This window comes from Erithacus rubecula, assembly GCF_903797595.1.
Source record: "Erithacus rubecula genome assembly, contig: SUPER_Z_unloc_6, whole genome shotgun sequence".
NCBI lineage: Eukaryota > Metazoa > Chordata > Aves > Passeriformes > Muscicapidae > Erithacus > Erithacus rubecula.
The window spans coordinates 1,040,331-1,065,921 of record NW_027635650.1 but is presented as its reverse complement, the minus strand read 5'-3'; the positions used below and the strand labels follow the sequence as shown (position 1 = coordinate 1,065,921).

Below are 25,591 nucleotides of genomic sequence, written 5' to 3'. Positions count from 1 at the left end.
AAGAGGATATTGTTTATCTTGACTTTGGCAAGGCTTTCAGTTTTGTTTCCAGTAATATCCCAATTTATAAACTGACTAATGCAGTCTAGTTAAGTGAGCTGTGAGGTGATTTGAAAGGCTAAAATGGTTGTGACCAGTGACATAAAGCTGGGGTCCAGTCATTGACAGAGTACCCTAGGGGTTAATACTGGATTTTGATTCCTGGATGAATTTCAGTTGATCTCCCATTCAGATACATAAGTTATATACTGTGATATATGCATATAGTGATATTTTTTTTTCTCTGTAAGAATGTTGACAGTAGTGATTTGGGCATAAATCATTCATTTATGCTGACACAAAACTCACCGAAGTCTTGCAAACATGTCAGTCTGGTAAATATTGTTTGTTTCTTTCCTCATCTAAGATTGCTGGATTGGTTTGTTATCTGCAAAACCAAATAAATAATAAGATTTTTGTTAAGGATGTAGTTTGCATAACAGCTTCAGGAAAAGTATATGTGTGTGTACATATATATATATATGCAAATAACACTCCTCCGGTCTCTGAGTGTTTTCAATTTGGTATATGGCACTTGCTGTCTTCTATAATAGCATTGTCTACTTTTAAAAATAAGCTGTTTGGCACTTATATTTGAGTTTAATCTAAATTTTAAAGAGACATTAGTAGAGCAGCTGAATATTGATACTGTCCTAGTCTCTAGGCTGAGCCCTGAAGTGCAGATTATTATTGTATTATTTATGTTTTTCTGAGACTAAGTAACATGTGCCATGTGCTTTAATCTATTTTCCAAAGAAATAATGTAGCTGAGACATGACTTCAGGTCACAATACTGCATTTGGAAATGAACATTTCTCCACAATCCTACTACTCACAGGAGGTATGAAGGCCCTTTTGGGGAAAGCCCATGAAAAGCCAGTGAAGAGACTTGTGTAATCACAGAAGTCTCATTCAAGGAGTGAGATTTGAACCTATTTTTTGTGGTTGTTCACTTTGCTCTGAAGGAAGAGTAAGGTGGGCACCTTTTAAGCTTATTCCCATCTTAGTTTCTGAAGAGAATGAAATCCTAGTAAAGCAGAGCAAATATTTTTGGTATGCTGAGTGGTTGTTAAACTATCACAATATTACAATATTGTCATCAATATTGTCATTAATAATTTTGCTGGAAAAATGTCTAGAAGGCAATGGTTTACTGAATCAAAAAAAATTTTGGACATTGCAAAGCAGTAGCAGTTTAACAAAAAAAATAGTGGTAATTCTGTGAATTGCACTGGCTAGTTGTAAGGGAGGAGCATGGAAAAAGAGAGTTAGGATTTATTTATTAATGTGGGATTTGAATCAATAATATAAAGGAAATACGCTTTTTGAAGTTATGTTTTATGACAGTTTCATTTAGGAGAACTTCATTTCAGTATGAATAATTTGTATATAAAATAACCATGCTCTCTGCTATGACTTAATTTCAGAGACCCCAAGCTGCATTGCAAGGTGTGAATGCTGTGCAGCACGGAAACGTGGGTATAACAAATGCTCTTGCTGCTGAAGGTGGGGTCCTTCCAAGTCATGGTTCTGTTCTTCGAATCGTTATTGAAAATGTTTGTTACCCTGTCACTTTAGACGTGCTGTGTCAGGTAATGAGGATTGCTTAAAAACAGTCACAATCTGTTCAAATGTTGTTACTGTAAATCCATTAATGTATTTTTTAAAAGTACCTGTGTTTCCTGAATCTTCTGAGTGAGGACTGTCTCTTTAAAATAATTTCCTGCATTTGGGGATCAAGGTTTGAAGTAGTTCTACATAAATGAAATTCAAGTAAACAGGGCTTCAGTACTCAGATTTCTATGTTGTCTTGTTTAGTTCTTTGCTGTGGAAGCAGCAACAAACTTGAACTATTAATTCTGCTTTATGATCAGATAGTGAAATATTGAATGTTATGAACTTGTGAATCCATATTTTAGCACCTTTTCTTGTGAACAACTTTGTAGTTTGCTTTATATATAGGGTTTTATGTTCACTTTTATACCCCAGTGCAAGTGATGTAATATGCAAATTTCTTGGACAAATGTTTTTGGTTGTTCATCTTTGGAATCACATTTGACTACCTCTGAAAGCTTAGCATAATGGTAGGCTGTAGTTATGAAAGACATTACTGTAACCTGCTAGGTGTTTGTGCTGTGCTGTTGAAAGCTCTAAGTTTAAAAGAGTAACTTTGAGACTATGTCTTTGCATCCAAAGGATTTGTTGAAACTTTACAAATATTGCAAAGCTTTTCATACTTGAAGCTTTGTAATTAGTAAAATTTATGCAGTAAAAACCATGCCCCACATTTAAGTTGCTTAAATAATACAATTTAGATTAACTGGGATGATTTTGTAGGAACCCACAGTCCTGGAAGATTCTTTTCCTGCTCTGCTAAGATCAATAGTTGTTTTTAGCAACACACTGTTTTTACTCTTACCTCTTAAAATTTATGTTTCTCTGTATCTCCTCTCCATGATGTTGATTAACTAGTGTATATATTAATTGTCACTTAGATGTGGTGATTTGCCTGATCCAACCTTCTTATGCGTCTTTGAGTGTTGCTCACTCATTACTGAACCTGTGCAAATACTATGTCAGCTGCTTAGGATTATTATTGCATTCAGAATAACCTTGGAACAAGCTCCTGTGGTTATGGTAGCTGTATTAGTTCTAAGAACGCAGCAGCAAAGAGGAAGTTTATATTAATTTACTTTCATTTGATTTTAGTCTACTTCAGGGCAGCACAATTGCGTTTTCAGTATTTGAATTGCTCTCACTCAACTACTTTTCCAATATGTCTTGAAAATTTAGCAGTGTTTGGAAAAGGATCTTATTTGGAGTTCTTAATTGGGGACCATCTCCTCTAATTAAAGCAGCACTTTGTGCCCAATAGCTACAATCTAGCTTTGTGTGGTAAGGTTAATGGAAATGAGTATTTTTACTGACAAGTATAGTGTCTTATGGCACACTAGTAGGCAAGCTGCTATCTCATACTTGGATTGTATTTTGCAAGTTGTCTTGCTTGTCAAGAAATTAACTTTTTTAAAACCCCAGTTCACCTTAAAATATTTATCATGAGCTGAAAATTCAGTGTTATATTTTTGTTCAGTAGATTTGCAGAATTTGTCTAATGTACAGAACATAAAGGTGGATAACTTGAAATGCAGTTTGCAGGTCCCATCTCAACTGACTTTCAGTAATAAGGAATAATATTGTTAGAAATAGACAGATCCATCAGGTCAACACGTGGCTCCGTAGTGTACTTGAATAAATTTTGGGGTTCTTGACCATGGGATAATCTTTTCAACACCTGTTCCATGGACACCTGATGTGACGCACCTTTTTCACTCAGGGGGGAAAAAGGATTCTACTGTAGGAGCTAGTGGGGCTTGTTGACAGATCTTTAAACTAGCTTGGAACGGGGAAGGGGAACATTATTGTAAGCTAGAGAACAAGAGGCTGGAGAGCAGTGCTGCGGAAGGGGACCGCATGGCCTGGTCAATGGCAAGTTGAATATGAGTCAGCAGCATACAAGATCTGGAGAGGAAGCCTTATGGAGAGTGGCTGAGGACACTTGGTCTTTTCAGCCTGGAGGAGACTGAGGAGAGACCTCACTGCAGTTACAACTTCTCAGAGAGAAAGTGAGAACAGCAGGTGCTGATCTCTTCAGTGTTGTGACCAGTGACAGGACTTGGGGAAATGGCATGAAACTGAGTTGAGGCATATTTTAGTTGGGTTGGAGAAGGTTTTCCACCCAGAGGGTGTTGGGCTCTGGAACTGGCTTTCCAGAGAAGTGATCACAGCACCAAGCATTACAGAGTTAAAAAAGCCTTTGGACAATGCTCTTAGGCACATGGTGTGACTCTTGGGGTGTCCTGTGTAGCCCTGGGAGCTGGACTCAATTGATGATCCTTATGGATCCCTTTCAGTGTGTTCTCTGATTCTGACTTGTGAAGTCCATTTCTAAAACCTCAACTCTGATTTATTACCCACAGTTTATCTGCAGACACTGGACAAATACCTGTTTGGACTGTCCTTCCCTTTTCTTAATTGATTAGACATTGCTAATTCTTTAAGGAAATTTTATCCTATTTTCTCATCTTTTGTTGCCTTCCTTGAATTTTTTTTTTTTTTACCAGAAATGAAATTCTGAGTTCACATAATTTTTGTTCAGCTCTCACAACAGAAATATTTTTGAGAAATGTATTTGTAATATTAAATGCTAGTTTTAGTGTGCATGAATTATTCACTGTTTCTTAAAGCCTGTGTTTTTTCCCTAACAGATTTTCTCTAAATTTGGCTTTGTCCTGAAGATTGTCATGTTCCATAAGAATAATCAGTTTCAAGCTCTGCTCCAATATGCTGATGCAATGAATGCATATTATGCCAAAATGGTAAGTATAGTATATTCAGCTTGATTTTGTTTGTTTGTTTGATGGGAGGGATTTCCCTGCTTAGGGATAGGGGAACCATTCAGAATATTTTGACAGTTAACTTTGTGGTTTCTCCTAATTCTAACACTCTTGTTGCACATTAATAACTTTGACATATCTCTTTAGTTAATAGGACAGCACTCTATCATCAACTGCAAACGAATGTATAGCATATAAGGCCTGCATGAGTCTTTCAAAATGAAAATCCTTGATTTTCTTGAGGCTGAACAGGCCAAGCTACCTCATCTTTTACTTGTGAAAGAGATGCTCCAATTGCTTAATCCCCTTCGTAGGTCTACACTGGACCCATTCCGAGAGCTCCATGTCTCTTTTAGGCTGAGGGCCCACAACGGAACACAGCGCTCTGAATGTGGCCTGACCAGTGCTGAGTAGAGGGGCAGGATCACCTCCCTTGACCTGCTGGCACTGCTCCTCAATGCAGCCCATGATGCCATGGCCTTCTTGGCCACAAGGACAGTTTGCTGGCTCACAGGCATCTTGTGGTCCACCAGGATCCCCAGCTCCTTCTCTGTAGAGCTGCTTTCCAGCAGGTCAGGCCCCAGTCTATGCTCTGTATTTGCCTTTGCTGAATTTCAGAAGGTTCCTCTCTGCCCTTCTCTCCAGCCTGTTGAGGTCCTTCTGAAGGGCAACACATTCCTCTGGGGTATCAGCCACTGTTCCCAGCTGTGTGTTGTCAGTGAAATTGCTGAGGAGGCCTCTGCCCCTTCATCCAACTCATCTTTACTTCTCGTATAAAGGGAGCAGGAGGTAATAAATAGTCAGATGTGTAGAAAAGCCTTAGCAATCTTTACATGAAACCTGTAATTTAAGTCCCAGGGAGGCAGACTGGATACCTTTCTAGACCGATGGTCAATTCAGCAGATGGGTGTCTCTTTTCACTGCAGCAGGGCATCACCCACAACAATTACGCGCCATTTTGGATGTTCTTGGGCACAGGATCTGTCTGTTCTGTGGTTTCACTTGAAGATATGACCAATTTGAGGGCTTATATTGGAAAATACCCTTAAGGTCATTGAATCCAATTATAAACCTAATGCTACCAAGTTCACTTCTAAACCATGTCCTGAAGCACAACATCTGCACATCTTTTAAATACCTTCAGGGATGGTATTTAAAACCTTCACCACCTGGCTGTTCCAATGCCTGTTAACCTTTTGATGAAGAAATTGTTCTTAATACTTAGTCTAAACTCCCCTCACAGAACATGAGCCCATTTCCTCTTGTCATGTCACTTGTTACATGGGAGAAGAGACAGACCTCTATGTTGCTACAGCTTCCTTTCAGGCAATAAGGTCTCTCCTGAAACTCCTTCAGGGCAGACAACGCCAGCTCCTTCCAGCACTCCTCATAGGACTTGTGCATCAGAGGCTGATTCATTAGAGTTCCTCATGTAAGGGCCAGCTCATATAGTTAAAATTTCCAAATTGGTATTACTAATACAGTTAAAGTTTCTGAATTAATATTCCTATTGACATCTGATATTGTATGTTCAGTGGGAGAGAAGTAAGGTTAGAAACATAGGAAGTTAAGTCATGCTTGAAGCTATGTTTTGTCCAATTTGCACAAGGTGATACAATGCTAACTAGTGGATTACAGTAGAACTCTACATAAGATGTTTCGGTAAGGATAGTGGCAGCATAATTGTCTACTTTGTATTTAAAAAGAAAGCTTAATACCAGAAGGTGAATTACTCTTTGGATACAATTGCAAGGTGTAAACTGAATGGTGGTGGAATGGTTTTGATTGGAAGCACCTATAAAGGTCATCCAGTCCCATCCCCTGGGGTGAGCAGGGTAACTTTAACTAGATCAGTTTGCTCAGAGCCCTGTCCAATGGGCATCAACTTCCTCTCAGGCCAGCCTGTGCCAATGTTTCATTACAGTCATTGTAAAAAATTCTTCCATATAGCTCATCCACATCAACCCTCCCAGTTCAAAACTATTACTCTTTGTCTTATGACCAACCTGCCCTACGAAAAGATCTGTCCTGATCTTACCTTCAAGTAGTGAAAGGCTGCAATAATAATATAAACTTACAGTGGTGGCTGCCATGATGTGTTTTATCTCTGAAAATGTAATTATTTTTATTCAGTCGCTAGATGGCTGTAGTATCTACACTGGATGCTGCACTCTGCGTATTGATTTCTCCAAGTTAACTAACCTAACAGTGAAGTACAACAATGAGAAAAGTAGGGATTTCACTCGCATTGACCTTCCTTTTGGTGATGGCCAACGAACCGTGGAGACATCCTTATCTACTCCCTTTGGTAAGAAACCTTCACTTCTAGTGCTAAATACACACTGAGATCATAATTAAGCATTTATGCTCTGGCTTCATATCAGATTCATAGAAGGGTACATTTTGCTCACATATTTATGTCCAGTAAAATTTGTATGGAAGGCGTGAAGTCCAAGTCATGGTAAATGAATATCTGAAACAAGGACTACTCGTGGGCAAATTTAAAGTGTTGTAAAAAAACTACAAATTATTACTAATATGCTGTGAGATGGTATCATTGATATTGGTAATGTAGTAAATATTGCATATCAGAATGGAAGTCATCACAAATTGACACTGGATGCCTGAATCTGCTTGAAAATAAGTGTTTTAAGGGTATTAGATTTCATTTGTTGATATTTTTGGATAATTGAGTACTGCAGGAAACAAAACTGTAAGAAAATCTAAAATTCTACAGTTATTTATGTATGTCTGTACTCATCTTCTAAAATACAAAATTAACAAAATTTTCTTAAATATTAGAAGTTATTTTGGTGTAGAGGAGACAGTGTCTGCTTGAAGTGACACTGGAAAAATGCTCACAACACAATTTGAGCAATTTTAGCTATTTTTCTTTCTAATGACAACCATTGGCAATAATACACAGCTAAGAACTGTCTTAGCTGTTGAATAAGTATTAAGTGCTGTCCAATTGATTAACACAGTAAAATGTGTGGGAGAATGATTCCCTATCTTCCTTTGCTTTTCTGTGGCAGCTAGGGCAAATACTGGGTTTGGTTTGAATTTTTTGGATAGTTGAGTTAATTTGGATTAGAATAAGAAACTGAGTTGCACTCAGTACTTTCTTGATTTTGCTCCCCTCAAACACAGGCCTTGGATCTTTATGTAATGGACAACTGTCTTTACAGTCTGGGGCAGAGGACGATGGTGGAATTTGCCATGCAGCATTATAGAGATGTGCTTTTACAGGTCTAATACATTCTAATCAATTAGACTTGCACTATTTGAAATGTCAGTGGGAGTGCAATTAGAGTAGTTTATTTCTGAACTTGCTTGTAGGGCAGAAATAACTATGCTTTTTGAGAATAACACATGAACACTTCTTCCTATCTTCCCCTTTACTCTTCCAAGCTTCTCATTTTTAAGTGCCTTGTTGTATTTTACTGTAAGAGTGAGAAGTGCTGGAATAGTTTGATGTCTGTACTAAAATTTGTCTATGTGCATCACAGTGAAGCAGCTGCAGAGATATTTTAAAAAACCAATAAAAAATAGTTGTAGACAGGGAGAAGCATGTTTCCTGGCCTTTCTGTCACTGGTGGGAATATACACATATTTCCATTAGCATATTTTGAGAGGCTTAATTACAGATGAGGAAAAGATATTCTAGTCACATATTTCCACTGTCTCTTATTACTAGTGGATGTAGTTTTGGTGCAGAATTAAAAGGAAAAGCTGGTAACTATCAGAATAATACATTTGATTTTTATTATAGAGTTGAAGTTATCTTAATAGCACAACTGAACTGCTCTTCACACTTTTTTTCTTCTCTTTTTTCTTTAATTCTCTCTTGCTTTTTGTAGAAAAGGTACTGCACTGTTAACAAAAAATTTTGTGCATATTTTACGTTTAAAGGGTTCTTGCATCAGTGAGCAGAAATACATTAATTGGCTTGCTTAGAAAGCTAGGCTGAAAGCCTTGAATCAAACAAATTAAAAAAAAAACCCAAAACAACAAAACAAAAAACCGAAAGAATTCCAGGTCATTCTGCATTAGCTCAGTTTGACAGTTTTTACGTTCCTGATTTTGGTATCAGGGTGCAACATGCAGGTCTTATTTGGCAGAATACAAGTTCTTGATCTATTTCTTCATTAATGTTTCCATTACCGTTTTTGGATTGTGAATAAGTGATTAATAACTATATTGCTGGAATACTAGTATAATGTCAAGAATGTACTTACTGCTTTGGTGTGATAAATGTGTTCAGTTTTTTTGTATGAAAGACACTTCGTTGCCACAGATAAGAGGAGGTGAAATGTGATGCAGTATTCATGAATACTTGATTTGTGGTGTCTGTTCCATTTCTTTTTGTAATTCATAATAGATACTTCTTTTGATATTGTATTATCCCTATCAATAATCATTTGCTAGTAGCTCTGTTTTAGTCAGTGATGTGGAGCTCTGAGTAGTAAGACATATCTAACCAACTAACTATCTAACTGCTTAGAAGACAGCCTTGTATGCTATCCTGGGTACTTAACTCCACATACTAGTGTGAAAATCACTGAGCTATCTTTCATGCTGGGACTCCCCATATATTGCCATTCCAAATGCTTGTGATTTCCAGGGGAACTATAAAAAACAGTGGTTATTTATAAAGTTGCACAAACTTGGAAAGTACATCTCTTTAAAATGCAGAATGTGTGTGCTTTATGCATTTCAGCAGCTAGTAAAACTTAGAACCTCAGATTAGCTGTAGAAGTTTGATTATCATATACTGATCTTAGTATTCAGGAGCTGTACCTCATCATTGCACGACATCTTTGACTGTATTTACTTGCAGAAAATTTCTAGAATATATGTCTATTGTGTGAATATTAACTATTTTATGGATAGTAATTGCAGCTGTGCTTTCTGTTTTAAACTTCTCTAATTTACATTTTGCCCTGACTTCATTTTAGAGAGGAATGTTGAGGCTGGCTAGAATATTTGCCTTCAAAAATGGCTGAAAATTGTCTTTGTGAAACATAGAATCTTGGACTTCAATGGGAGTTTGTAAACATCTGGAGTCACAATTAAGGTCAAAACAGCAGCACTGGTAGCTGATTCTTATTGCTGAATGAAATCTCTTCTGTTTTCTAAAACTTTTAAAATATGTTTTTAAAACTATGTCTGTTCTCTCTAGCCACCCAAAGTACCATCTTTCCATCATATACAGGGCCACCTGGGTTTGCCCCACCTCTGGGCTTTCCTCAGGGAGCAGGTAAGTTTGTTTTCTAAATATGTGGTGCTTGTAGTTATGGCTAGTGCCCCATCTGAATACATCTGTTCAGAGCCATTTGTTTTAAAATATAGCAATCAGAACACAGTATTAATTTGAGTAATTGCAATTCTTTCTCATATATGTACTCAATAAAAGAAGTTTCTGTAATAAAAAGCCATATAGTGATGTAGCTTATTGTTAATAAGCAAAGAACCTAAATGCCATGATCAAGATTACCTGCAAGAGAAGAAATGAAGCATTTGTTTTTTTCCGAATCATAAAACTGCTAAGGCATTCAAAGTAAATAAAGGGAAGCCTCCCCTTTTCTGGTTATCAGGTGAAAAATAGATACTTTTTTAAGACTATGATCTTTTCATTTCTAGCACAGGCTAAATTTGTGTGCTGAATTACTTTTATATGTTCTTGGGCTGCAATTTATGTCCCCTTTTGTTTGAGTCTGTTTGTGTACCTGAGTGTTTCTTTTTTCTCTGAAAAGGAGTCCTTCATGCTTTATTGGTCAGTTACTAGTAATAACTATATTCCTTAAAAATATTTTTCAATTGAACATTGATGTTTTTGCCAAATATAACCTGCTTGTGTATTCTTTCTTTTCTACTTTGAGATGTCAAGCGATGCTATTTATACCTCTCTAGGTCCTTCTGTTCCACCTGTTCCTGGAGCACTTGGTCCTCTTACGGTCACCACATCAGCAGCGCCTGCACACATGGCTATTCCTGGTATTCCAGGAAACTCAGTTTTACTAGTCAGCAACCTCAACTCTGAAGTAAGTTTGATTGGTGGAACTGATGCAAGTGTTACTTTGTACCACCTGCCAGAATCCTTGCAAACTTGCATTAGCTGAAGGAATAATAGAAATTCTCTATGCTGATAATATTAAAAAAGGATACCTATATTTTAAGGTAGTTGGCAATATTGCTGAGGTTTAAAAACTCCAGTCATCAGTGAAAACTTTATAGCACAATTTACTGTAGTAACCCTATGTTAGCAATGTAGCTAGTAATTAGAGAGAGTCTGTGGTCAAATATAAGAAATGCTTGAAGATGTAAACAACGTGCATATGATAATTTACTGGTGTCACTCTTAGTATGATTCCTTTGTGTATTGTTTTATCTGTAAAGGCAAAGGATATTTCCTTACATTGGGTAAAAACCAAGGAATTAAATGGAAAGGAGGGAACAGAAAACGGAATGGAAGCATGCCAAATCAAGTATCTTTCTAGACACCTGTAGGATCTTTCTAGTTTTGCAACTTTTTCAATATTGAAGCAAAAGAACACAGATACATTGTTATTGACATCACTCTACATTTATTTTTAAAAGTTAATAAGTACCCATGTTCAGTGTTCCTAGTACCACACCGATGCTTTTTCATATGGTGGCATAAATTACTAAGGACAACTTGGAAAGTCATTTTTGTAATGGAAATGACATAGGCTAGTCTATAATATTACTCATGTTGTTCGAACACTGATCAGTGCTCAATTCAAAGGAATATACATATTCTTAAAAAATTAAAATCAGAATTTACCAGGGCCATGACTTCAAACACAATTGTTTTTGGCTGTTGATAAGCAGTCCTATTGCAGCAATGTAAAATTCTTGTTACACACATTCAATATATTTCCTTAACTGTAAAACTGTTAGGATTTGTTGACACAATTGAAGTTTCATTTCGTATTCTGAGGTTTAAAAATCTGTTCACCAGTTTCTTTAAGCAATTGTTCTTTTTCTGTTTTCTTACTAAGAGCAAAAGTCACAGTAAGCATCAAAAACCCAGCTGTAGATAGGGCTGTAAGACAAGTCACTTTTTCTTTGATTTTTTAAATATATCAGTGACTTTCTGATGATGTGCTGGATGTGCTTTCTGCAGCTGACTATTTGAGATGATTTTCTGAATTTGAAAGGAATTTGACTCTTAGGAATAAGCACATGTGAAGCATAGGTCAGAACTCTTTTTAGGACATTGATTTACAAAGTACAGATAATAGCTAAGATTTCTTGTAGAACTTAGTGCTGTAATGTATGATACAATATAAATGTATTAAGTAATGCTCAACTTCTTAAAAGGATTAAAATAAGAATGTACTATAGCATTAATTATTGGAAATATGTTTCTTGGCAGTTCTGTAACACTTGTCCTTCAGTACTGGCTGTCTGACTCCTGTCACTCCATTTTTTTTTTTCTCTGTATAAAAAATGTGGTTGACCTTATTTCAGTTCATATTTCTCTCCTGTTTCAGGATTTCAGTGTGCATTTAAATATTCCTTCATGACTTTCAAATTATCTGGTTTTGTCTTTTGTTCTCCCCCCACCCTGCTTTTTTAAGTAGAAATATTGAGGTTTCAGTTGAATAAGAAATTTTGTTTCAAGAGCAGAAATCTCCATCCTGAATTAAAATATTTTGCCAGAAGAATAGACTCTTGACTAAGTTAAATTTTACATTGGTAGTAATTATTCTCTGCCACTAAATGCTGGTGATAGAGGGGTGTGGTCTTTCACTAGGCTGCAATGTCTTCTATTTTTGAATAATTTAGGTATGTTCGGTACACATTTGAAAAGTTGTGTTGAGAAGGAGTAGGGCTAGGGAGTGTAAGTAGTGCTTCTGATACACACTCATTAGTGGCAAAACCTTTGCCTCAGTTGAAAAAATGTTGGCTGCATTAGATTGTCAATTATCATCTTTGGTATCTGGCAGAGAAGAATTTAATTGAGAATCACTGAAGAAAAATAATTTCTTTATCAATATTTAGCTTTGTTTATAGCTTCTAATTGAATGCACTTTAAATGCCACTTTCTGTGTGCTCCATACATAAGCAGTTAAATTCTCAGTGTCTCCCTTTAGAATATCATAGCCATGTAGAGGGATGGGGACAAAACTGATGACAAAGCAAACACATTTTGAAGCAATTTAGTTTAGTTTTCTTGATATTGTCTTGTTGTTTACAACATACAAAGGAGTTCTTTAATGCTTTATTTTTAATTTAACAAATACCTTTCATTTTTTTCAGGGGATGGGCTTCTAGCTTAGAAAGGATAAGGTCAAATAATGAAGCTACTTAAAAAATTAATAGCTTCAGCATGACAGAATGACTCGAATGATGAAAATGCTTGAGCTGAAGTGTTTGCTTGTTTATGTATTTTACATGTGCATAGCAAATGTGTATTAACAAGAGTGCCATACACTGTGATTATTGCAGGGAATGGCTTTTGGAGAGACAGGTTTATTTATTAGTATCTCTTCCGTTCTTTTTGTTTACCCATGCACTTACGGAATAGATGTCTTTAATTGCATGGCTTTAGAAATAATGTACTCATTTTATCATTTAAACAGGCCATCACACCTTATGGACTTTTCATCCTATTTGGTAAGATATGTCAAATATACCTTGACAAACCACAGGGCTAGTAGTTCTTTTTATTTGACTCACGCTGGTTAATTGAAATTCCATTGCTCTGTGCACGTCCAGGAAATGCACTGAGTGAATGCAATGGTTTTAAAATGGCAGTAAGTTGAGTCAAGACTTAAAAGCCACAGATGCCAAAATGGAAAAACTGTTAGTGTCAGAAGAATTATGGTGTGGGGTCCAATTTGTTTACTACAAAAAATGGGAAAGCAAAGTAAGATGAAAAAACCAGAGATTGTATCAGAGGAAATGCTGTACAGAATTAGTTTGTATGTTAGTTGCAGGGGACAGTGTTTGGCAGAATAATATTTTAATATGCCTCGGTTAAGAGGACTTTGACAGCTATTGCACTGTTTAAAAACTGAACATAAACATGCAGTAGTATGACTTGGATCTGGGGGATTTTCCTCCACTTATGAGCCCTGGAAAATAATACACAAACTTTAAAACTCTCCTTATACTAATATTTTAACCAACCTGTTTAATGAGGTGATTATTCTCTGTAACACTAGTGTTAGTCAAAGGAAACAGACTTGGCCTTGTGCTTTTCACAGTAATGCTCTGGAAAAAATTCATTTCTGGATTTCCACAGGTGTGTATGGTGATGTACATCGTGTGAAGATCATGTTTAAGAAAAGAGGAATTGCTTTGGTTCAGATGGCTGATGCAACCCAGGCTCAATTAGGTATTGATTTATAAGCTATTTATAAGTTATGCTTCAAACTAACATGAATTTACTATAAAGGAGGAATTTGTCATCTGTCAGTGACAAGCATAAACAAATTAAATTCATCATTTTACTTCATTACTACATGCAAACTTTGATAATATCTTAGTGGTTTAGAAAAAAAAAAAAAAAGTCCTGTCAATCTCAATCTAGTAAATATTAGAATTAAAACATACAACTCTCCTGTCATTTATTTTAATAATGTATTCTATTGCTTTTCTGTAATTTATCTTTTATCTACCTATTTAAGAATAATCAACTGGTCTGTATTGAAATGTTGTTTTCTATTTTTTTGGCATTTGAGCTGAGATTATATTATGTCCTTTTACCATTTTTAAATATAATGTTGTGACATAGCCCACCTGGTAGATGTGGAAGCTGCAGTTTAAATTTAGAATGGGAAATTTGACACTAAGTAGAAAACAGTATTACTATTCAGAGAAGTGATTTTTCTTCCCCTCCATTAATTCCTGTTCAAATTACTTTTCCACTGGTTAGCTATCAACTACCTGAATGGACAGAGGCTTTATGGAAGGGTCATGCATGCTACTCTTTCAAAATATCAGACAATTCAACTTCCTCGTGAGGGGCAAGAGGACAAAGGTCTGACAAAGGACTATAGCAATAGCCCTTTACATCGCTTTAAGAATCCCTGCTCTAAGAACTTCCAAAATATCGTTCCTCCATCGGCCACCCTGCATCTCTCCAACATTCCGTGAGTATTTGCACGTGTCATCTTCTTGGAAAGATGTTTTTTAAGTTATGTTGTCAAATTTAAAAGTCTGACAGAAGTTTTGATTTTCTTTCCTTGAGCTTTTACAATTCACTCTGCTGTGGGTCATTCTGGTATGTAATTAACAATAAGTGAATCCTTTAACTGTCCCATTTTTATCATTAGCAAAGAGGATAACGGAAAGGATTATCGTCTTTGAGTTTTGATCAGCTTACATTTTCTTAAGAGTATGCTTTTGGTTTTTGAAATATTAAATCATGTGTCACATTTTCACAAAGGTTAAAGACATGTTTTTTGAGGTAATGTATGTGACAACAAATTCATCATTGACATTGCTATTTAATATAGATACATTTTTCAATAATTCTAACATGTTTCAAAGAACACTCTTTACAGAATTCAGATGTCTTATGTGGAGGGCAAATTCTGAGGAAGAAAATAGTATTTAGTATGCTCTTTAAGACTGAAATAACCTTTTTTATGTCTATAATCTTATCAGTAGTGTGTAGAGTAACAGCCAAACACAAGTTTTTACAGGCTTCTTTTGTTGGGCAACTGTGCAGGAAGGGAAAAAAGGAAACCATGGAATTTTTCCCAAGTAAGAAAGGAAATTATAAGACACTCTGAAAACAGCTTTTTGAGTAAAATGAAAATCTTTCTAAATTGAAAATATGTGAGGTGCACTTTCACAAATTGCAAGAAGAAATGCATTCCTTAAGCTTTTAGGATATTTTTATGTAACCTGAATTTTACTGAGAAAGAAACAGGGTTGGATGAAAAACAATAGGGTATTTCTTAAATATTTTTGTAGCACAATATGAACTAAAATGTAGAGTAAAAGGCAAGTGTTTCAGGTTGAGTGTTGACATAGTTTGAGTTGATGGATATTTAAATTTAAACAGCAAAAACTAGTTTAGAAGCCAAAATTGAGATCTTGATATTATTACCGAACTCTACTTTTCTATAAGTTGAGGGGAGTTTGTTTTGTTTGGTTGGTTTTTTTTTTTTTTCCAATTAGGCCTTCTGTCACTGTTGATGATTTGAAGAACCTTTTTACAAGTAAAGGATCTACTGTGAAAGGCTTCAAATTTTTCCAGTAAGTTCTCTTGTAAAATTGCTAAGCAAGCTTTCATCTTGAAAAATAGCTAATTGCTTTTTTGTGACTTTATGTATGTATCTAACTACAGGCAGAATTCCATATATAGCTATAGGAAAAAGTGGTACACCTGTCACAATTTTTATGGTACTTTCAGTCTTAAAATTTTATATTGGATACTGGGTTAGCATAACTAAACTAAAAATACCTAGCCTTTGACAGATTCCATGTGTGTTCAAAGTAAACAAGTTTAAGGAAAGTAAATGCTCACTTTTTGAAAAAATACAAGCTTTGTGTATGTAAAATACCATATAAAAAATGACTGCCATGATGATGCATATACATTGATTAAGGTTAGTTGGCAGCATTGTTCTGGTAAAATCATACCTGGTAGAATAGTCCTATCTATATGGACAATGCAATTATTTTTAGAGGTCTTCAAGCCTTATTTGACCTGTTTTTTTGAAGTCCAGTGTAATGAAAGAATGACATGACTTTAAGCCATAGATTTGCAAAATTTATGTAGTTTTGTTATCTTTACATTTTAGCAGATGGATAAAGAGCTCTGATTCTTTTGCTGTTGAAGTATGTGTGATATAGCTGAGAAAAAAAAACCAAAACACTTATGCCACTTTTCTGTGATGGCTAGTAAAAATTTGATTAGGATTAATAATTGTTTGTTTTTGTTCTTCAGGAAAGATTGCAAAATGGCTCTTATTCAGCTGGGTTCTGTGGAAGAAGCAGTTCATGCTCTCATTGAGCTTCACAATCATGACTTTGGAGAAAACCAACATCTCAGAGTTGCCTTCTCAAAATCTTCAATCTGAATTTTCTGTGAATTTTCCCTTTAAGGCAGCATAATGGTTTTAGATATAGAGACTGTGACAGTTGTGACCAACTCTATCTCTTGAAAGAAAAACCTCATTCATACACAAAGAATTAAGTGATGATTTATTCTGATTCTAGCTGAAAGTATGTCATCGATATAAGGATTCTTCTGTGAAATAGGTTTATTTATCATCAAATGTCCTCCTTAAAATTATATTTTGAGAATATCCTTTCAGCTTTTGTTTGAAATTAGCCTTACAAAACAATTTAGAGTGCTTTTACAATGTACCAAACGAGTATGTTTAATGAAAAAGTAAATCTACTCTGTGCAGATCGAACACTAATTTGAATGTGAAATAGTACTTGGATTTCTTGAAGAAAAGCAAACAGTAACTGTGAGTATCATCTAAAAGTAGTATTTATGTTACCAGGGTATGTGTCCATACTTTGGTGAATCTTTACAAATAACTTGTTGATAAAAATAAAATGTCTGTGCTGTTCTTATAGATTAAATTATTAGAGAAAAGGCAGTGCCTTCTCTCTGTGGAATAAAAGGTATTTGACAAGTTTCTTCAAGGTGTGGTATTGGAGAATTAGTTTGACTTGACTATGGATTGGAAGCTTGATTCCTATTTCTACTATGAAGAGATGTCTACCTTGGAGAAAATAAAACAAGCAAATGGCCTTGATTTAAAATATATTTTTTTTTTACATTTCTCTAAATAATTAAATGTTTGAAGTCGTATGGAAAATATTCAGGTCTATGATGGTTTCTCAACTTTTTAAGAAGCTATTTTTGCTAAGATCATCTTTCAGGGCAGAGAAACTAAACCTCGAGGTTTTTTACTACTCTGAATCTAATACTTAAATTACTGTGTATTTAACTAATTTCTTATTATGTGCCTTACTTGTGTGTATGAAACAATAGATTAGAGTGTTGTCTGAAGTATCTTGCAAAAATATTGTGAGCTTTGTGAAAATTCTTGTCTTGCTCTTTTTGGAAATGTTTTCTATTATACTTCAAGATAAATTTTTTTCATTAATTAATACTTTGAATTCTAATTTCTTGTGCTTTCTTATGGAGATTGGATAAAGATGGGAATGAGGTTTCATTTGTTGTGAAATCACATAGGAATTCTTTAAATTTACCTTGTTGCACTTCTGTGATGGTAGTTCTTCCCTGTTAAAAAGTTCACACCTAGAAAAAATATACTACAAAAATGAAACAAATCTATATAGAAAGGCCAAAAAGCAAATCCCATTAATTTCCTACACTTCATCTGACTTTTTGAGAGACACAGGCTTTATCAGAATATTCTCTTTTGGATTTCTGCATTTCTCCTTTTTTTTAATACTTTACAGTATTAAAGTTAAGGTAATAGAATGCTATCATTCTTTACTTTGTGAGTATGAAAAAATGTTTGATACTGAACCTTGATTCCTCTTTGGGAAATGAGCTGAGATGCAGTTAGGTTTTCCCTAACAGATGAATACTAATGACTTTTGATCATATTTTAATAAGGTGAATTGCATTTTAAGAACTTTTCTTTCCTAGTGTTTTCTTTCACATAAATTAATTGAAAATTGATTTAATTTTATTTTACCACATTCTGAAGACCAATTTCTATCCAACATGGTATTAATTTACTTCTAGCTATTGCAGAATTTGTTTCTGCTATAAAGTTTTGCGATCCATAACTGTTTTTGTTCATCTGATTTGTATGGCTTTGTCTTTCTAGAAGAAAGAGTATGTTTCTGCCATGATCTAAATATTCTGTAGTGAGCTTTCTCAAATTTTCCCTTTGAATTATTTTTGCAAAATCAGCCTTATAGTAGCTTGCCAGATACTGCCTTGAGGTATGTAAACTGATTACAGGTGTATTGTTAAGGAAACTTCCCTGCTGACCATCCAGGAACCACTCTGTCAGTCACTCTTGGACCACCTGAGCTGGGACCAACTGTAGCTGGATCCTTCCCAGCTATGCCCCCTCACTCACACAGTCACACCAGGCTTCCATCCTCAGGTTTCCCATAGCAGTCTCAGGTGTCCCAATCATTAAAATAGTTTAATCACAGTACAATTATAAGCTAACAGCTCGAGCTAGTGTCTCTGAGGAGGGACATGGAACAAAGGAGCTCCTGGGCTTTGATCCCCTCCCTGTTCCAAGGTGAAGTTCTGGGCTCGTGGGCTCCTGCCGTGTCTGAGTCCTGTCCCCTGGTTGGGCCACAGGTCCCCGGCCCTTGTTGTGCCGAGGGTCAGCTCTTCACGGCCTCTGTGCCTGGGCTCCACCAGCCAGAGCTCCACCTGCAGCTCCCACTGCAGCTGCACCCCCAGCTACCTCAGTGAACGTGCTCCTCAGCAGTAGCAGCCAATTTGACTGCAGAGATGTAGTTATAATAAGTGCTGTACCGCACAACTATATAGATATGCAGAATGTACTATGTACTGGAAAGTCCAACTGGCTTAGGAATAACATTCCCCTAAGTGATGTTACCTTTTGTATTTCACAGAATCCCAGAATGGCCTTGGTTGATTTTATGTGGTTCTCACAGGCTTACTGCTAAGTCAGTCCAGGTTGTTCTCGTTCCTATCCTTTCCTTCCAAGTGTGTTGACTGCACCACAGACCTTGGTGTTGTCAGCAAATTTGCAGAGGGTGCAATTGATTCCACGGTCAATGTCACCAACCAGGATGTTTAAGAGTTGTGGCACCAGTGCTGTTCCTTACAGAACATTGCTCGTTATTGATTTCCACTCAATCACTAAGCTGTTGATCACAAAGAATGTGGCCATTCAGCCAATTCTTTTTCCAGCTGGAAGTCGACCTATCATATTCAAGAGACAAGGAAGTTTTGTGGGACAATGTCATGCTTTGCACAAGTCCTGGTAGATGACATCAGTTGCTCTTTTCTTGTCCACCGTTGCCATAACTGTGTTGTAGAAGGCATGATTTGCCCTTAGCAAAGCTATTTACTTCATCATCTTACTGGGAACCAAGGTGGGACTTCCAGACTTACAGTTCCCTGAGTCTTTCTTATTTCCCGTTTTTCAAATGTAGGCTATATTTCCACTTTCCAAGCAAAGCTTTAACTTTCAGGGTTTCATAGACTTGGGCCAGTCAGAAAACCACTTCCTTCCAGGCTACATGTTGTTACTTCAACCCTCTGTAGCTTTTCTTTTAGTTTGAATTAATCCAGGAATTCCTTGTTCATCTAATGCCATCCTGATCCTTTTGCTTGACTTCCTTTTTGTAGGGATAATCACTCCTGACCTTGGAGAAGGTGATCCTTGGATACCAACCAGCTTTCCTGGGTACCTCTTTCAGGCCTTTATCCCATGATACTCTACACGACATATCTCTGAGGAGGCCAAAGTCTGCCGTACTGAAGTCTAGGGTAGTGAGCTTTTCTGTGCACCTTCCTTGCTGCCCTAAGGATCTCAAACATCATTTTGTGGTCCTTGCAGTCAAGGCTGCCCTCGAGCTTCACATTCCCCACCAGTCCCTCCTTGTTGGGAGAAAAAGGTCCAGCATAGCACCTCCTGTCCTTGACTCCTCTATCACTTGAAGAGGGATGTTATCATCAATGCATTCGAGGAAGCTCCTGGATTGTTAATGTGCTTCTGTGTTGACAGATATTAGGGTGGTTGAAGATCCCCATGAGGAGCAAGGTTTATGTATGTTAGAGTTGCCCTCTCTGTCTATAAGGGGCCTCATCTTCTCTGTCTTCCTGGTCAGAAAATCTGTAGCAGACCCCCACTATAAAGGCTCCTGTCCCTTGCCCGCCTTTAGTCCTGACCCATTAGCTCTCAGTCAGCTCCTCATCCATCCCCAGCTGAAGCTCCATGATGTCCAGCTGGTCATTGACATAGAGGCAACACTGCCTCCTTGTCTACCTTTCCAGTCTTTCCTCAAGAGCTTATATCCTTCCATTCCAATACTCCACTCTTTGGAGCCATCCCACTATGTGTCCATGATATATCAATGGGGTCATAGGCATCACCACATCTCTAATTTTTCTTGGTTTTACTCTTCTTATGTGCTATTTGATAGACACTCTGAAGATGAAACCCTAATGAAGCTGACTTACCGGCTGGAGTAGCTGGAATTCCTTTGTGGTGTTGTTCTGGTGCTTTTGTGCTGACCTGTGATCCGTCTTCAGGCTCTAGAAATCTATTGCTGGCACTGGCACCAAACTGGTAGGAGTGGGATAGACAGAGGTTCCCTTCCCTGTGGCATTTTTAGTTTAAAGCCCTTCTCACCCTCTTGGCAAGACTGTGGCAGAAGATGCCCTCTTGTGACAGATGGACCCTGTCAACCATCAGTAGACCCAGTTTCTGAAAGCAAGTCCCGTGGTCAAAGTAGCCAAACCCCTGGGGGACAGCTCCAGAAGCATTTGTTGATTCACCAGATTTGACTGGCCCTTTCAAAAACCTTCCCTTTGACTGTGAGCATTGATGTGAAGATTGCCTGCAGAATCATAAAGATTTTTAAATTCGGAAAAATCTGAAAGTTTACTTTCCAAATTTGGAAAGATCTGAAAATATATTATGTTACCTTTTTGGTTTTTTGATACAAGTATTGTGTATCTTTTTTGATTCACCTTCAATGTTCTATTTTTGCAACCAAGTTATTCTTGTCAACATACTTTTAGATTTATGTGTATCTGAAAGATGCTGCCTCTTGGGGAGATCGCTTTTACAAGTTATGCAGATAAGCTTTGGAACTTGCCAGTACATCTTTAGCATTTGCTTAGCAGTATGAGGGCACTAGTTAAGGGTACTTTTTCCCTTTTAGTATTCCACCTTGAATAATTGAAAGCACAAACATAACACCTTTGTTATTACAATGTATTGTTAGGAAAGAATCATGGCAGAAGGAATATTTGTTATACTTCATGCTTGACCCAATAGTGCCTGGTACAAAAGCACAGTTGCATCTCAGTTCTTGATGCTCTAAAGCCAGTAATAGCAGATCCCTTTATCTGTAAAAAGGGCAGGATTTAGGAAAGAATGTTATTATTCTAAGAGTCTTAAAGTGATGTGGATGGAAAAAAACCTCAAAAGGCCTTAGTCCTACCTTTCGGTCAGATTATGGACAACTTTAAGTAGCTACTCAAAGAATTGTCCATATAAACCAAAAAAATCAAATGGAGCAAATTTTCTGTTCCTCGCTGTTCTGTTTGACAGTCCTCACTGTCAATTTGCTTCCTTAATATATGACTAGGCTTTAAATGTACTGCATTATATATCTTTTGCCTTTTTCCCCTGTTAACTGTGTAACTCTGAAGAGGATTCTGCCTTTATCTTAAATTGCCAAGCATAGGTTTGTAATTTCTTTAACATATGTTATTAATTTCTGAAGTATCTGGTAATGTACACAGTGTAGGTTGCTATTTGGGCACATGGTGTGGTTCCTTGGAACTATCTTGTGCGGGGCCAGGAGTTGAATTCGATGATCCTTATGGATCGCTTCTACTTCTGCATATTCTATGACTGTATGTTTATGCCTCTGTATATGTCATGTCCTTGAATCAATTCTGAGTTACCTCCTAGACCATTTTTTTTTGATGGATGCACACTTGGTTCAAAGCTTAATAAGGCCTTTTTAACAACCCAGGAGCAGCTAAGTGCCTTTTCAAATGATCCTTCATTTATTATATAATGGTAAAACTTCTGCTTTTTGAACTTCTGCAGAACTCTTAAAACATCAGAACTAATTTCTGAAACTTTGACTCATAATTTGACTCAGTTGCCTTGTCTGCTTGTCCTGTAAGTTGCACTGGTTTTGTGTACTGATAAATTGAGATCCTTTTTATTGGGAAGATATTCCACACGTCTGTGGAGACTTTCTTATTTGTGGCATTTTCTGATTACAGACAACAAACCTGTTTGTATGCCAAGAAAACTATTAGTCTTTGTGGATAGTGCTGCCAGTGAAGTCTGTCTGATCAATTATCTTGCCCTCCTCTGATTCATGTCTGTCAGATAGTGGTACGTTGGAGTTATTTATAAGAGATGTAGACCTATGACTTGCCATTTTATGCTGTAGCTTATACTTCTGTTTTTCAAATGAGTGGCCGGCTACCTACAAAAGGATTTGTTTTGCCTTAGCCTTTACCCCTAATACTTTGTTAGAGCACAACTACCAGACTTAATCTTGGTAGTGTTATGCTGAAACAATACTAGTCAGATTGCACAGAATTTTTTCTTTAAATTAACTATCTTCTGTCTTCTGAAGTTTGGTTTGCTATATATAAGATTGTTTGCTTGCTCTTTTCAAAGCAAATCCTAACAGAACATAAAATTTCTGAAGTATGTTACTTCAGGGTTTTATTGATTGGGGATGTGGTATAGGAACAAAATTGGACCAAAGTTTTTGTGCCTTCAGTAGTTTTATATGTAGGATTTTTCATATCTGTAGGTGTCTTAAGTAAAATAAATACATTTTCCCCCTCTGGAAAATGTATATTGTGAAAAATTAATGTTGTCTACTGACTATACAAGAAGTGAACTACAATTGTTTCAATACACATTTAATTATTCTACTGTCTTTCCCATTACAATTTTTTCTTTTGTACTGCAGTATGCAGGAATCCAAGTATAACTCACGTTATTTCCAACTTCAGATAATAATGAAATGTTGTGCTTGGAGCAGTCCCAAAGAAATTAAATGCTTACATAATTGAAGGTCCTTGATAAATGAAGAAAGCTTTTACTTTAGTAGATTAATGTCATCACTGTAAGCAGTTTTTCACTCCTTGGAAGCTCTGCTTTTTTTATGAGTGGGAAGCTACTACACATAAATTTGATTTGAAGTGCTTTCCAAATCTTTTTGAATATGTTACCCACTTTCTGCTGAAGTTCGCTATAGAACTGCAGCAGCACAAGACAAAAGTTGCTAACCAAGTAGATTCTTTCATCAGAGTATGTCACTTCACTCTCTCACCAAAGACTTCTGGTTTTACTGAGTTATACAAATATCTGTTTTCTCTCATGCTCCTTTCTGACTGGAAGACCCAGTGCAAAGTGGCCTCTGTTTGAGGCTATTACTGGTGGTAGAAACAGTGGAAAATGAGATAATAATGTGAACCAAATGATGTGAGAGAAGCAAAAAGTTAATATGTTGCTTTTAGTACTGTACTCAAGTAAACATATCTAAGAATTGCTGTCATTCCTTCATTTCACATGATCTGTTCATGAAAGTTCCCTTTCAGTTTATAAAAATGTTCATCTAACACAAGAAACACAAGAAAATACTGTAAATATTTGTAACATCATGTTTTGTTTGGTTTTTGTTTTTGTTTTTTTTTAATCTGGCAAAAGAGTGTTTGGGGAAACAAATGGAAATGTAAAATGTTTTTATATAAAGATTGTCTGTATATTTTAATAAGCAAAAGCTTTCATTTATAAAGCATCTTGTGGCATTGCATGAAAAGTATTCCATATTTGTGGAGATGAATTAAAACTGAAAAAGATATTAAGATGTATTAAAGAAACCTATTTTGTGACTGTGTAGTGCATGGTGAACTTGATTTTTTTTGTGCTGTAATATATTTTGTTTTTTTAGGTTAGTAGGTTTTCACATGATATCTATACCTAACTAATTTCCTGACTCTAGTAGTTGCAGCATTTAATAAATGTAATCATGACTGTACTCTCTGAAATTTTCCTGTGTTCTTGTCTATTGCTTCATTTTTTTTCTGGTCTTATAATTGTGCAGCTAATAACATCTAATTTTCTATTTTTTCCTTCAGCATACATGGGCATCTAAACAAAAGCTTTTCATATCAAAAGTCTTTAAGGGGGTTAATGCACCTCTTCAGCAAGAAGTGAAAGTCAGCAGCACCTACACTGTTTCCTGAACTGGGCAGAAGTTCTTCTTTTCAGTAGGATGGAAATATATTCTACAATTCTAAACCAAAGTGGTTGATGATTGTTTTGGTTTTTGAGTCAGGGATGAGAGGCTTCAGTGATGAGAGATTTGAGGCCTTATCACTGAGAATTCTTTTATCTTTTACAATGCTGTACTCTTTTCTAGTCTTAAGATCGAAATTCATATCCTTTGCACGAAGATTTAAAAAATGTAAATAACAGTTTAAAAAGATGGTCTGCTTTCAGCTTCCTGTTTCTCAACTGCCTTGTTGGTTGCTTTCCTTTCATACTCCTTTGATTGCCCTTCTGTAAATTAGTGTTGCACAACATTAATTTCGACCCTCTAATTCATGCATCCGAAATTCAGGATTGATGGTAAACAGATAGTCTAAGGCAATAAATAAAAATATTAGAGGAGTGCAGCACCTCTTTCTGAGCTAAAATTTTCAGCTAGTCTGGCAAGGGTTTAATTGTCTGCCACCTAGTAAATTATGCTATTACGAATCTCTGAGTGTAGATGCTTTTGTAGGGAGAAAAATCTGATTCTGTTTAGACTGAATTGCTGGTTTCATCAAAATGCCTATTCTCCATAGGCTACATATGAAGTTGCCATGTATAACTGTTGATTTTTTTCCTTGATACTTAAATACTTAATGAGCATTCTGGGGAAACTTGTAGCTCTTGGTGGCCATAATCTGGCTTCTTTTTTTTTGATGAAGACTGCCTGAGAATGTATGAGAGAGTGAAATTCCTGACTATTGTCTTCTCCCATTACTCCTTAACCAAAAAATAAATAACATCTTGAATTCTTGTCTCCTCTTGTTAACCCTGCAATACAATCACAGTAATTTTTATTCCTTAAGCAGTTTTTATAAATGTCTGCCTTGGAAAATGAAAAATAAAGTACAACTTTTAAATAACACATATATAAAATTTTTTATACCAGAACTTTCTCTGTTACTTGCAAGCTGAAAGAGAAAGGGCAGTAACTGGTGAAGTTGCCAGCATCTTAATTCTCATATGGTTTGGATCAGTCCCAAAAGATTTCTTTATAGCTCCAGGACTCAGCCATTTGCAGAGCTGGAAAGAAGATAATTGTATGCTTTGAAAATAAAAATTCACACTTCCATTTTCTTAACTGTGCTGAGATATTTATACTTGAGTTCTTTGACATGTAGCAGGTGATTACAAGGATGTCTAAACAAAAGATAATGAAAG

The 25,591-nt window shown here is 36.2% G+C and overlaps 2 protein-coding genes across 12 annotated transcripts in view; both read left to right on the top strand.

The window, feature by feature from the left end:
- The window catches only part of PTBP3 (polypyrimidine tract binding protein 3), a 45,271-nt gene extending 19,995 nt beyond the window's left edge, over positions 1-25,276 (top strand). For 3 of the 5 annotated variants that reach the window (XM_079331649.1, XM_079331648.1, XM_079331650.1), the window contains exons 6-15: positions 1,467-1,631; positions 4,305-4,415; positions 6,567-6,741; positions 9,616-9,693; positions 10,347-10,477; positions 13,046-13,079; positions 13,711-13,803; positions 14,344-14,560; positions 15,597-15,674; positions 16,369-25,276. In XM_079331649.1, coding sequence (XP_079187775.1) covers positions 1,467-1,631; positions 4,305-4,415; positions 6,567-6,741; positions 9,616-9,693; positions 10,347-10,477; positions 13,046-13,079; positions 13,711-13,803; positions 14,344-14,560; positions 15,597-15,674; positions 16,369-16,501 — 1,215 coding nt within the window. In that variant the 3' untranslated portion in view covers positions 16,502-25,276. The remainder of the gene's footprint in view (positions 1-1,466; positions 1,632-4,304; positions 4,416-6,566; positions 6,742-9,615; positions 9,694-10,346; positions 10,478-13,045; positions 13,080-13,710; positions 13,804-14,343; positions 14,561-15,596; positions 15,675-16,368) is intronic. The other 2 variants (XM_079331651.1, XM_079331652.1) reach the window with 2 other exon arrangements.
- SUSD1 (sushi domain containing 1) overlaps positions 16,758-25,591 on the top strand; it is a 58,569-nt gene continuing 49,735 nt past the window's right edge. For all 7 annotated transcript variants that reach the window (XM_079331642.1, XM_079331645.1, XM_079331644.1 and 4 more), the window contains exon 1: positions 16,758-16,897. The gene's annotated coding sequence lies outside the window, so the exon portion shown is untranslated. The remainder of the gene's footprint in view (positions 16,898-25,591) is intronic.